The sequence below is a fragment of the Zonotrichia leucophrys genome, chromosome 12 (genome assembly GCF_028769735.1).
Source record: "Zonotrichia leucophrys gambelii isolate GWCS_2022_RI chromosome 12, RI_Zleu_2.0, whole genome shotgun sequence".
Taxonomy (NCBI): domain Eukaryota; kingdom Metazoa; phylum Chordata; class Aves; order Passeriformes; family Passerellidae; genus Zonotrichia; species Zonotrichia leucophrys.
In genome coordinates, this window is record NC_088182.1 from 6,619,937 (window position 1) to 6,633,253 (window position 13,317).

The window sequence follows — 13,317 nt, forward strand, 5'->3', positions numbered from 1 at the left end:
TTGGAGTCCAGCTACCTGGACCAGGTGTATTCCTCAACGAGAAACGCTATGTGTTGGGAAAGTTTTATTTCTTTCTGTGCGTGTTTTTTGAGTTCAAAGAAACGAGTTTTTTGAATTGCACGCACTTTTTTGCAAATGCTAAAAACTGAGAAGTATGCTGTCCTCCAGATGACTCGAATTATTCATCTGTGACCACCAAATTCCCAAACAACGGAATTAAAGAGCAGCAGAAGGGATTTGGCAGCGTAGCTCCTTCTCTGCGTTTTCTATTCCAAGGGGAAGGAAGCACAGGGGGAAGAGGCTTAGCATCCCCAGCTGAGGTGCTGTATTCCTGGGGCTCGCAGTACTCACCTGAGACACACATAAAAAGGTGTGAATCGTTCATCTGTGCTGGCCGTGTGGGAGAAAATGTATTAAAATATGCAGTGACCGAAATGCCACGCTAATAACTTGTATTCCCCAGAATATTTAGCCCTGCTGGTCATAAACATGCTGCGTTTGATTCCAGTAGGGAATCAAACTAGTGTAGGAGATAATTGAGAGGGCATTGAAAGCCAGGAAAAACGATGCGTTGCTCGGAGCCAGCGGATCATTGCGTTAATAGCCCGCGTACCTAAGAAGCGGTACCTGAAGTTTGACAGCAAGTTGAGGTTCGGTCAGCATCAAATAAGAAGGGAAGGATAATTAATGTCTTCACACCGTTCAATTTAGCCTGCTGGTGCGCAGCCAACTCTATGAAACACGCAAGCGAGCGAGGAGGATTTTTTTTCCGCTCTGCCATTGCCCAAACAGCCTGGAGGATGTATCGATTTGGGAGAGCGGGCTGATCTCCGTGTAAATAAAGGGGCGGGTGGCCGGGCCGTGGCGGTCCGGGCGGGATGCGGTGACTTTGGCTTGCTGACATCATTGCTCATTAACATGCAGGAGAGGAGAGCAATGCAACAGCAGAGCCCCGCGCCGCTCCCGCGCCGCCAATTATTCTCCATGGGCTGCATCGCTCCTCGTTAATGCCTCCGCTCGGCGAGCAAATTGGACATCCTCTCGCCACCTCCGAGGGTCACTCGGAGAAAGGCAGGCTGCAGGGGGGAGCTGCTGGAGCCGCTCGCATTGGGAGCAGAGAGGGAGGGACCCTCCGGAGCCGGATTTCTAAGCGAGGCAATTGAGGCGAGAGCTGCAGACGCGGGGCAGGAAAGGCACGGTTTGCCAGGGCAGCTTTCCTGCGGGAACGTGCCTGCTCGGAAAGGCTTCCCCAGAGCCCCGGAGCCGGAGCGAGGGATGCTGTGTGGCACCGCGGGGCTCCGGCTGGTCCTGCGAGCAGCCCGCGGGCACCGGGCACAGCGAGGGCGGCTGGGCAGCTCATAGAGCCTTCCCTGCTGCGCTGCCATCCCAGCGGGAACAGGTAAGGAGCTGCCTTCGGCCAGCCGCTTCACATTTGCCGTGGGTTTTTGGAAGGGATAGAAAGTAGAGGAGGAGGAATGAGGAGCATTCCATGGATGCACGCAGTGCTAACTTTGCTCGGTTAGCTGCGAGGGGCTGCGCTGTTTTTCCAGCCTTTGCTGTGCTCTGTGTTTATGGATGTATAAGGTTAATTGTTAAATTGTATTTCTGCAGCTGCAGGACGTCTGGGAGAAATGCTGATGCTATTGTAATGGAGTTCTCGTTTTAAAAATAATCAGGAGGGCTCAGCTGGCTCTAATAGGAGTTTAAAAATCTTCATTTCTCGGTGTTAATTGTATTGCTGTGGTGAATGCAGCCCCTAGAAGCCTGGATTCTCTGCACATTTTCTGAGCAGACTGCGTGGAGGCTGGGGCTGTGAATGAGGACGCTGCTGTTCAGATGTTTATTTTGGTGGTTTTGCCTTCCTGAGAATAGGAAGTTTTAAAGTAATAATCTTTCTAAGCCCTTGTTGTTCATGCCAGAATGGCAAACTATAAACCAACCTAGAACTGCAACCTGGGGGTTATGTTTTTCAGTGCAATCTTTTCAAGTCCAATTTCCTTTTTTTCTTGTCCCTTGAAGGAACATTTTAAGCAGATGTGACACAGACATGACCTGTGACCGTGGAAAGATTTTAATCCAGTTATTCTTTGTTTTCTAGTCATGATTCCTTGGCGGTGCTAAACAGTGATTGAATCTCTTTGAGCAGTTGAGGATTAGCGCTGGACAGAATAATGCCAAAATAATTATTTGCACCAGATGCAGTGTCATCCTTTCAGTTTTAGCTCTCTTATCTTGTAACTTATCTGACTTATTTTCATTCGGCGATTATTTCGCCTGCTGTGGGAGCACTTACATGTCTCGCATCACTGCATTGTGTTTATAAGGGTGCCGGCTTGAGCCTGTGATAAAGATTTGTAAAGTAAAACTGTCTGCAGCTAACAAGATTATATTTTGCTTCGCATTTTAATCTCCTCCCGTTGTGTGTTTTCCGCCAGCCAGACTCGGCTTAACAGAATGACCCAGCCTTGCGCATTTGCTGCTGGCAGCCTGGCTGGGCTCAGCCAGCACAGCCTCGGATCAGGCTGCCAGTGTTTGCTTTCACATGCGGGTCAGTATTGCCTGCCTCGGGGGACGCCGTCTGAGCCTTAACTTCTGAAATAAATTACCATTTTCAGCCTAGCTCATCCTGCTTCTGAGCGCTTTGCCCATCAGCCAGGTTTTTCTCCTTGAGGATGTATGGCCTGTGAGATGCTTGGATTGCAGCATGTTTACTGCTTCCCGTGGTTTCTGCTTGTCATGCTGCAAATACAAGTGAAGGCCCTTAAAATAGTGTGTGCAGCCCTGGGGCAGGTCGCTGGGAACTCACTTAGTTTAGCTAGTCTGGAGTGATGGGCTTGGAGCCTGGAATGGGATGGGGATAGGAGAGGGGCAGGAAGATAAATACTGCCTATGGAGAGCCCAGAGTTATTAAAACTTGAGAAAACAGTGAAGATCTGCATGCTGAACAGAGATGGGTTTCTCAGTGGACAGCTGGGTTTGGATCCAGGGTGCTAGAACCCCAGGCTTGGAATTTTCATCTTCAGTTTATAACAATGCAGAAAGGACCTCCTGTGATACAGCTCTGCATCCTGTTAGGCTGAAAAGCCACCCAATGCTATCATTAAAATCTGACAGGATAGCCCTCAGGGTAGGGCAGGGCTTTGTCACACAGACCCACCCTGGCTCTTGGATGGGGAGCCCAGAGGGAGAGTTCCTCAGGGCCCTGCTGTGCCTGCTCCTCCACTGTGTCCCATCCCCATCAACCAGAGGCCCATTGGTCTCTGGAATCTGTGGGGTTGGGGTTGTCCTGCCGTGGGGGACACCAAACCCTCCTGGGTGTCCAGAGCCCTGCATCTGCCCATCCTGTACCTTCTGCCTTTTATAGTCACGAGCTTGGCTTCAGCATTGTTTGCCCACCAGCTTCAGGGTTATTACTGCTGCTGCTGCTGAGCCTGTTCTTCTCTTCAACTTGTAAACTAGCGGTTTGCATTTCTTCTCCCTGACTGAAAAATATGTGGTTATTATTGTTTCTGTATGCTGAGAGCTGGACCTTTAAGGGGAAAAAACCAGCCCTAATATAAATATGCTGAGAGTAGCGGTAAGCCTGTGAGCTGGCAGACTGCCTCCATCGTCTTGGATGTGAGGGAGCAGCCTGTTGGATGCCTTTTCTTCTGGTAGCATGGCTGGGCAACAGGCTGGGGCTCACTGCAGCTTCTTTTGCCGCTTCTCTCTCTCCCTTTTGCTTGATCTGCAGCTCACATGGGTATAGCAATTTGCCCACTTCTGTCTAACCTCTATTATGAAAAAAAATTATTGAATCTTTTGCAAAATACCCTGAGAGATCCAAGTTGAGGGTTCTTCTGAGAGCTGCTGCGTTATTAATATCCTTTAATTTAACCATCTCATCTTTATGCATCAGAATTTTCACAGTTTGTGTCAGGGGTTGTAGCTCATGGGAGCAGCCTGGCACTGTGGCTCAGGTCAAGAGGGTGTTTCAACACCCAGCTGCTCTTACCCAGCTCACAGGGAGAAACTGGAGCCCAAGCAGGGGTGTGTGTTCACTGCAGAGCACTGGGGTGCACCTGGGCTCTCCAAACTGGCCTGTGATGCACCCCAGATCCCCCACTGTGGTTCAGCCACAGGCTGGAAAGATTGGTCATGTTTTCATTCTCATCCTGGGGTGTTGCTGAAAAGTCTGGCCACAGCTTTGGTCTGTGGTTCTGATTCCTTGTTTGCCTAAGAGGGCACCAGACACATCAGGTGAGGAATCTGGGGGGTTTGTGCATTGTGTTGTGTTTTGTTCTGATTTCCTGGTCTGCCTCTGGTTGTTCTCTGCCGTGTGGTGCCTCAGAGCACAGCAGGATTGGGAGCAGCCCCAGGCTGTGCCTCAGGGAAGCAGTGGTTTGGGAACAGGGCAGTGGGAACCCATGGGCAGGTGTTCTACCTGCTGGGGAAAGGGATGGTCCTGATTCATGGTGGAAGCAGAACAAAATCCTCAAAGGCTGCTTTTGTTCATATTTGGCTGCAGCTGGCAGTACTGGGGATAGTTCTTTTTTTATTCTTATTTTTCTTAATTAAGCAAGAATAGCTTTTGCATTGGTAAAGGATGAGTTTTAAAATTAAAATTAGTCTCCAGCCTGAGGCCAAACATGGACAAATCAGCTAGAGAGGAGAATTTTTCTAGGAGCAGAAATGGGCTTTGTCATAAAAGCTTCAATGCCATCCTGGATACCTTCACAACTGGTGCTATGGGCGCTGCAAGGGTCAGGGGGGAACTACAAATAAAACAATTCTGTAAAGAAAGCTGGTTTGCCTTGAGCAAATTGAGGGGAGAGACAAGAGCATGGATGGGGAAAATAGAGAGGAGTCTGATTTGCAATTCCTCCGTCCTCTTAGTGTTTCCCCACCTAATGTGACCTTCATGCGGATGGGTGGCTACTCGTGCTTTTCCTATGGCCTTTGGGATCTGGGGGACTTGTATCTGTAGGATGCAACCAGTTTGGTTGCTGGATTATTTCTCTCTTCCTTGGTTTCCTGGCATTACTGTTCTGCCAGCTCTGTTGCTACCACCTGATGTTGATCTGTCAAGCCAGCTGTTCCCACAACATGTTGTGTCAAGTGAATGTTGGCATCCCTTGACTGTCCTTGTAGGCCACCAAGGGCACCTTGTCCTCAGACTTTGAATTCCTGCTATTATTGGTACCCACATCTAATTCACCTTCTCCTGCACCACAGTGGGCAGGTAAAAGCTTTTGCAAAGCTTCCCTTTCAACCCAGGTAACGCAGAATCTATGCAGTTCATTCCCACTGATAAGTTGGGGTTTTTTCAGCTGCAGTGACTGGAAGAGCTAGGAAGTTACAGAAATGTTTTATCTGGGGAGATGCCCCTTTGTCACTGAGATCCATGGGTCCTGAGGCCATGGGCAGCAGCTGGATGGGGGCTACTGTTAGCAGCATTCCATGTTAAAGAAGTTGGAGAAAGAGGCCAGCCTGAACTGTCTGTTTTAAGCACAAAAGCTTGGGGCACCTCTGATGGTGAGGAAGTGCATGGGGAAGCCACAGCTGGGTGCTGCTTGTGGTTGCTCCATGCCTCAGTTTCCCCATGCTGGAGGAGAACTGCTGGGCTCTCCCTATGGCAGTGAAGGACTGTTAATTTTTCCATTTAGGTAAATATTTGCCCTTCTTGTGGGGTCTGGAAAAACGTGTCTGTATGGCTGGAGCTCACTTGGGATGGGAAGATGCCTCATTAACTCTCAGAGATAACAGGCAGGGATATTAAGACACCCTCCTTAAGAGACTCAGGGGTCATAGGAGCTGCCCCAAATCCTGAGTCTTCTCTCCCTTTTCCAAGAGGTCTTGGGGTTTTGTGATGTACTGGCTGATGACCAGAAGACTTATTGCAGTCAGAATGATGGCAGGGTGCTGGAAGGAGATCAGGCTGCCACGTGTGCCTTAAGCCAAGTGAGAAGGGAATTGTCCGTCTGCATTTACACCCCCCATCTGAGCAGAGCAGACAATTGCTTTTTGAGGGATTCCAAATCTTGCATGCTAATGTGTGCACAAATGCATGCAAATCCTGTATTAGGGAGCACAGCAGAGGCCTCCATGGCCGTGCAGGGCCGTGGCATTCCGGCTGCTCGCTTTGTCTGGAGAGGGAGCTGCTCCCTGACACAGCCCATTTATTTCCATCCCAGAAGAAACAAGTGAGAAGCAGAGATAAGCACCCGCTGGTGGGTGATAAGGGCTGTTTACCGAGTTCCTTCTTTGTCCAAGAGGAATTCTAACATTTCTGCCACAATTTTAAACTCTGCCTTCCTTTCTGCTGTTGCTGGGAGGCGTTGGGCTCTGCCCTTTCTCAGAATATTTGTGGATCTCAGCCTTTGAGAAGCTTTGCCTTGGTGCTTTTTGCTGTATTATGTTCTGCATGCCCACGCACTGAACAGGAAGAGAAGAGCCCTGTGGCCAGGAGCTTTTCCTGCAGGCAGGGGTGTGTTGCCTTCAGCATCCTAGGGAGTCCCATCCCAAAAGCCAGACATGCAGGCTGTTCCCTGGGAGAGCCCAGCTCACCTGGCTCCTTTGCTGGAGCTACACACTATTGGCAAGGACCCCCTTTGCCATGGTGACAGGCTGCCCTCCACCTCTTCCCTGACTCTTTAGCTCTGCTCATGCTTTCCCAAATTGGAGTCTGCTGGTGTTTCACAGCAGGGAGACCTCATCTCTCTTCAGAAAGCTGGGGTCACACTCACAGCTCTCTCCAGAGCCTCTTGCACTGCACTAGTGCTTTCAGCATGGTTTAGCTTTTTGTTGGTGCCGTTGCTGAGATGAAAGGGCTGCGGGAGGCTCCAGAGATGGCAGAGGCTGTGCTTTGCTAACAGGGTTGTACAACGAGGGACTGCCTCGTCCCAGGGACCTCACAGGGCAGTTGGCTTTGTGTCAAGATCCACGTAGGTGAACCAAAGCTGGAAGTGTACTTCAGCATCCCAGCAAGAGGTACTTTGAAGCCATGTTCTCTGCTTGGTGTGTTGGGTTCCTGTTTCCTTAAGATTCCCCTTGTGTGCCTGTTTTCATCTATAGAGAGAAAAACCTGGCGTGGGATGGTGGATCTATTTACACCTTCCTCCTGCACCAGTGTGTGGGTAGGGATATGACTGGAAGTGGGCTTAGAGTCTCCTCTGAGGAGAGGACTTGCCCACTGTGCCAGGAGCACCATGTAAAAAGCAGCCAATGCAAAATAAAACACATCCATCTTGTAACTTCGCTGGCCTTGAGGAGAAGAAATTTTTCAGTCTGTTTCTGAGACGTTGCTGCTTTGCACCATGTGAAGTCAATTCAAGGCAGGCTCCTTTCCAGCTAAATCTGACACCAGGAAATGTTCTTTTTCTCCCCATTTGCTTCCCGCCGCCGTGGCCCCAGCACAGGACAGCTCTGTGTGCAGCTCTGTGCAGAGCAGCCCTGCCGATGCTCCCCAGCCCGTGCCTCCTGCAGCAGCCTGCCTGCCGCCGGCTCCGCTCGCCTTTCCTCCCTGCCCACAAGCTTAAAAGCTCCTTTATTCACCCTCTGTGCTCAAAGCCAGTCATGCTGTCAGCCATCCTTGCTCCGTTGTTTTCTCCTCAGTGCTGGTGATATCTCTGATTCTTCCCTGAGACAAGCTCGCAGACCTGGGATGGGAGCAAGATGGAAAGGCTCATGAATGAAGACGGGATTTCCAGACAGTGATTGGTGTTAATTTATTCTTGCTAAATAAAACCTGGCCGTCTGCACTCTGCTCAAGTTGTGCAAGGCTGCACAGGCAGCAGAGGTTGTTGTTGCTGAGGCTTTGGTGGTGGTGAGGCTTGGCCAGAGCCAAGCGAATGGGTTTCCCTTTGGAGGAGGTGCCACCACAAGGCTGCAGCTCCTTGTCCAGGGTAAGGTGTGTGACACACGGATGTGTGAGCATCTGCAGCCTGTGATGCACTTCCTAAGGAGCTGCTGCTGGCAGGAGCAGCCAGGCAGGCTGCCAGCCATGGCCCTGCTCCCCTCCAACAGCCACCAGCTCCCTCTGTGGCACCCACATTGTCACTGTGGTCACTGCAGGCACGGGCGAGCGCTGACACGTGCGTTGTCTCGCTTTGTGCTGCTCTGCTCTGAGTGCAGCAGGGGAAAATGTTTTTTTTCAATTTCATCTCGCATTTGAAATGTACATTCTGATATTAAATTTTTGCTATGGGGAATTATTTTTAATTATAGTGAGCTGGAAGATGATAAAATAAAGTTGAGTAAGTGAGACCTATGTGAAGAAGTCATGGAAACCTGATCATAGAAGTGGAAAGACACTCCTAGGACACTGAGTATTGTTCCCATGAAACAGCATATCCTAATGTAAAGAAAATTGTAATTAAAGCTGTTAATCATCTGTTTTTAATGAGGAGGAAAAAGCTGACTGTCTCAGAGACAAGGTCTTGAATTTTGTACAGTTTGCCCAGGGAGGTGGCAGAAACCCCATGCCTGGAGATGGTCAAGTTTTAATGGTGCAAAGTTGTTCTGGCTTGGGGACATCACTGCTGAGTAGATAGGCAACCTGTGTTGTTTTCATCCTTTGCTTTTCTGACTAGGGCAGCCACTCACCAGCAGTACTCGCTTGCCTGGGATGGGGCAGGAGGGAGGGTGGGGTAAACCAGCTTCCTGACCCAGTCCTCAGGCTCCTGGCTGTGTGTGGTGTGAGCTGGGGGTGTGGAAGTGATCTCTGGGGTCTGACTGATCATACATCTCACCTATTCAGTTTTTGACACTGTTATTGCAAGTCCTGATTTATTTAATTTATCAAAAGCCAAGATGTCTGATGCTCTCATGCTATGTCCCATCTCCTGAGGGGGATGTATCTAGAGTGGGAAGGAGGAGGAAGCCTGTGCTCTGGCTTTTCCCCCATCATAATGCTCATGCTCCCACTGGGCTGTTGGGTTTGTCCCCCTTTGAAGTGCATGATCAATATCCCAAAAGTCAAAATTTGGTAAAGTCCTGAACTACTTTAGAATAACTTAACTCCAGGGCCAAATCTGGGGCTCTATCAATTATTCTTAAAATCTTGTTTCCTATTAAGCTGCTTTTAATCATATCATGAAATGAGATGGAAACAGCAATGATAGCAGTGACTTTGCTGAGGCAGAGTACCCCTTCCACAGTAGCTGATTAATTAAAATATTCACATGAAATGGTACCTTGGTTATTTTTTAAGGAAACAGCCAGAGGTGATGCCGAGACTCCCCGACTGGACGCAAACCAGACGCTGGAGTGTGTGGGGGTTGCTGTGTGGTTTAGATCTGATGAAAGGCAGGAAATGGGAAAATCTGGCAAATCTCCCTGGCTTGACTTAACGGAGCCTCTTGACTTTTGCTAGAGTGCGTTTTTTGTGCTGTAATGGCCAAATGGAAATTTAGACTTGAAGCTGGATCTGAGCACTGCTATGCTTAGCTGGCTTGTACACAGCAGTGAAAGAGAAGGAAAGGTGTTTAAAAATTCCAGCCCCTGGGTTTAACTGTTACTTCCCTCTGAATTTCTTTGCTTTACCGCAGAGCAGAGAAACTTGCAATAGCAACTGCAGATTTTCCCTTGATTTTGTGTGGTACCTTCTTATTTCTGAGGTGTCTCCCTTCTGCTACCCAAGTGAAACCTTATCTCATTCCTCAGAAGTCAGTGGTGCTTCATTAGTGCAAATTAATTCAGAATCCTGTGTGGTTGCTCTAAAATAGATACCATTGACCCAGCCTGTGGAAAAACATTGAGTTTTCAGAAATAGAAGCCAATTTGTCAGCATTCCCTTTAACCTCTTTTTCTTTGCCAGGAGGTGGTTTCAGCCAGGTTTGTCCTTCGCTGTTACCCTGGTGCAGGGGTGTGATGATTAGAGGGATGAAACACCTGTCCTGTGGGGAAAGGCTGAGATGGTTGGGATTGTTCAGCCTGGAGAAGAGAAGGCTCTGTGGTGACCTTATCAGCCTTTCCTGGGGGAGCCTACAGCATTGCTGGAGAGGGACCTTTTACAAGAGCATATAGTGTTAGGACAAGGGGGAATGGATTTAAACTGAGACAAAGGTTAGATTGGATATTAGGAAGGCATTCTTTACTGTGGGTGGGTGAAGCCCTAGCACAGAGTGCCTGGAGAACTTGCAGATGTCCCATCCCTGGAAGTGTTCAAGGCCAGGCTGGATGGAGCCCTTAGCACCCTGGTCTAGTGGAAGGTGTCCCTGCCCATGGCAGGGGATGTTGGAGCTGATTGACCTTAAAGGTTCCTTTCAACCCAAACCATTCTATGAGTCTGTACTGTCCTTGCAGCCCTACAGATAGAAGTTCAGGTTCAAGCCTGCAAAGAAAATCTGTCACAGGCCACAAGCTGCAGGAACAGCCCCTTTAAAGAAGTGTTAAGAGCAGCAGATATTGCAGTGAATTAATCTAATGGCTGTTGAATTGCAGCCTCTGTGGGCTGTTCTTTCAGATCTTGTGCTTTCCTCCCAGTGCTGCTGTGCTGTGGCATGTGCCACCAAGCCAGGTGGTTAAGATTCCATTGCAGTATGAGTGTGGGTTTTGTAGCCTCCCTTAATTTAATTTAGATTTATATGTTCAGACTATAATCAATTTTTATGCTACTTTAATAAGCAAATTTATGCTATCAGCATGCTAAAGAGACTTGTCATTCACAGCTTCCCAGTCAATCCACCGTTTCCCATTTTAGCAAAGTGCTCAGTTGTCCTTAATTCAGTAATGATTCTGCAGTTCTGGCTGGCAATTTGACCCCCACCAGGCATGGCCTGTGCCTGTGCTGGCCCCTGGAAATACTCTGTGTGGTGCAGTAAAGGGACAAGCAAATGTATATCCCCAGACATTGGGCAGTCTGACTCAGATTATTGCCAAGTGTTTTTACAGTAAATATGGACTTTTATTTCCTCCTCATAAGAGAGACAAATCCTGTGTTAGAAAATGCCTGAGGATAAGAAAGGGTTGAGTTTAGTCTCGACTGGCAGGAATCACTTTCTCATTTAAAGCACTGCTCACCAGAGCTTCTGTTTTTCTCTCTCCTCACCTTACAGGAAGATCTGCCTTCACTGTAAGTGCTCCCAGGAAGAGCACATTGTAACAGTTATGCCTCTGGAGATGGAGAAGACAGTCACCAAGCTCATGTTTGACTTCCAGAGGAATTCAACTTCTGACGACGACTCAGGCTGTGCTTTGGAGGAGTATGCCTGGGTACCCCCTGGCCTGAAGCCTGAGCAGGTAATGATGACACCACCCAGATACCAGAAAATAATTGATTTTGCATGTTCTTTCAAAATAGTTTACCTGATTTTTCTTCTAGGAGTGCAAGCACTTGTTGTGTGTGATTGTTTCTGGGTGCACTAGAGAGACTTTGCAGGGTCTGAATGCTCAAATGGAACAAAACAGACACGTGATCCTTGCAGGACCTGTGGTTTTCTGCATCTGTGGATGTAATTGGTAATTGAGAGGGGGGAAACAAAATACCTCCAGGATGGGATTTCTCGTGGTTGTGCAAGGGAAAAGACGTATCTAATGTTTCACTGGGAAAGAAGCAATGCGACTCAAGTGTTTCCCAGGGGCTCCTCTGCCCTCCTGGACTGCTCTTCTCTGTGGTGAGTCCAGGGCAGACAGTCAAAGCTGGTAGATAACTCTGAAAAATGGGCCAAAAGCTTTGTGGTTTGGGTTTTCCAAGCATGATGTTTATGCCTTGCTGGAAGGAATAGCTTAAATAAAGCTCAAGTCTCTTGGTGCAGGATTGAGTGGGACGGATTAGACCTCAGTGAGCTCTGTGGAGCGTGCATTGATTCTGCTCCTTCCAGTTTACATGATTCCTTTGATTTTTACGCTGGTCCTTTATGTGTTCAAGTCAGAACTTCATTTGCAGTGAAGATGGCAAAATGAGCTTAGCCTTGGTAATTGCAGTATGATATGATGTGGCAATAATTTTAAACTGTAAGGAGGCTGGAAGGGGGTGGAAAGCTTTCATTCTTGCTGCCATAGCTGCTGTCCTTAAGTACTGTGTTTTCCTGTGCTTTTATTCAGACAGGCTTAGGAATTTCCTGAAATATTTTGGCACCACCCGTAGGCTGTAAATATTATCTGTCTGATTAGAGAAAATCCAGTTGTTTGGTAGCTTGTTTCTTTTTTTTCCCCTTGTCTTTATAAGCCTTGCTCAGTGCTCACTTGAAACTCCACAGCACCATGTGTTTCATTTGGTGCCATCCAACCATGCAAATCAGGCAGCAGCCTTATTTTCTGTCACCTTCCTTATGTCAGAAGCTCTCTTTTTGCCTCACAGGAGGTACAAGGCGTGGTGTGTGGAGAAATGCAGATGGTTCTGAAGTGGCTCTGCTGGTCCTTCATGCTGTGGCAACATGAACTGATGGGTTTGGGAGGTCCCACTGGAGGACCATACCCAAGCTGGTGCCACCTGCTCTCCTTGCTGGTTTCTGCCCAGGCGTGTCAGCAGCTTCTGGAGCTCAAGCTGGCCCATGGTCCTGTAGCTTTGGGTGGAAATACAGGTATTTAGTGACAGGTGGCACCTGACCAGGTAGTCATGGTTATGGGCAGTGATTGAAACCCTCTTTCAGCATGGAGGGGACATATTCCAGGAGATCTGTGTGCTTCTTTGATCCCTTAGGTGCTCTTTAAGTGTGGCATCGGGGAGTTGGGGATGCTCAGGAGGAAGGAGAAGTCCTTTAGCTCTACCAGTTGCTACTGACATCTCATGCATTACTCAGGTTAATGTAATTTTAGGTTCTTCCAGCGTCTGTTCCTTGCAGAGGTCATGGTGCTCCTCAGTCCAAACACTTATTTTCTCAGTACGCTCCTCAGTGTGCATCGCTGGGCCTCTCAGCAAATTTGCCACTTCAGACCTGTCTCTAATCACCATGGAGATGAAGAGCAGCCATAAGCAGAAGCAGACAGGCCCTGAAATCCATCCAGCAGAGCTCATCTGCCAGCCCTGTCATGACTTTCCACGTGTTAGATGAGCCACTGAGATGACAAAAGTGAGGAGTGACTTCCCTGGGCTGTGCAGGAGCTGCACTGCAGGCCTGGCCTTTGTCCCTGGTGAAGAGCAGCACCCTGAATTTCATGGAATCACAGAATGGTTGTCCCATGGCTGGGGTTGCCCAGGAGGGGCCATTTACCTCCCATGGGGGTAGGAGATGCCTCTGCAGCAGCTCACTGGGGATGTGTCAGTCTGCAGAGAGATGTGGCTTTTTGGGCAATGAGTCAGGTGTGCAAGGCTGGTGCCTGCTATGGAGCAGCTGGTGGGCTCTGCCCTGGCTGAGGGTGCTGCTGTCAGGCTGGGCTGAAAATACACATTAACAG

At 48.8% G+C, this 13,317-nt stretch overlaps 1 protein-coding gene across 4 annotated transcripts in view; it reads left to right on the forward strand.

Moving 5' to 3' along the window:
* PRICKLE2 (prickle planar cell polarity protein 2) overlaps window positions 1-13,317 on the forward strand; it is a 102,698-nt gene that overhangs the window by 59,134 nt on the left and 30,247 nt on the right. For 3 of the 4 annotated variants that reach the window (XM_064723766.1, XM_064723767.1, XM_064723769.1), the window contains one exon: window positions 11,037-11,220. In XM_064723766.1, coding sequence (XP_064579836.1) covers window positions 11,037-11,220 — 184 coding nt within the window. Of the gene's footprint in view, window positions 1-916; window positions 1,400-11,036; window positions 11,221-13,317 lie in introns of those variants that run through there. The other variant, XM_064723768.1, reaches the window with a different exon arrangement.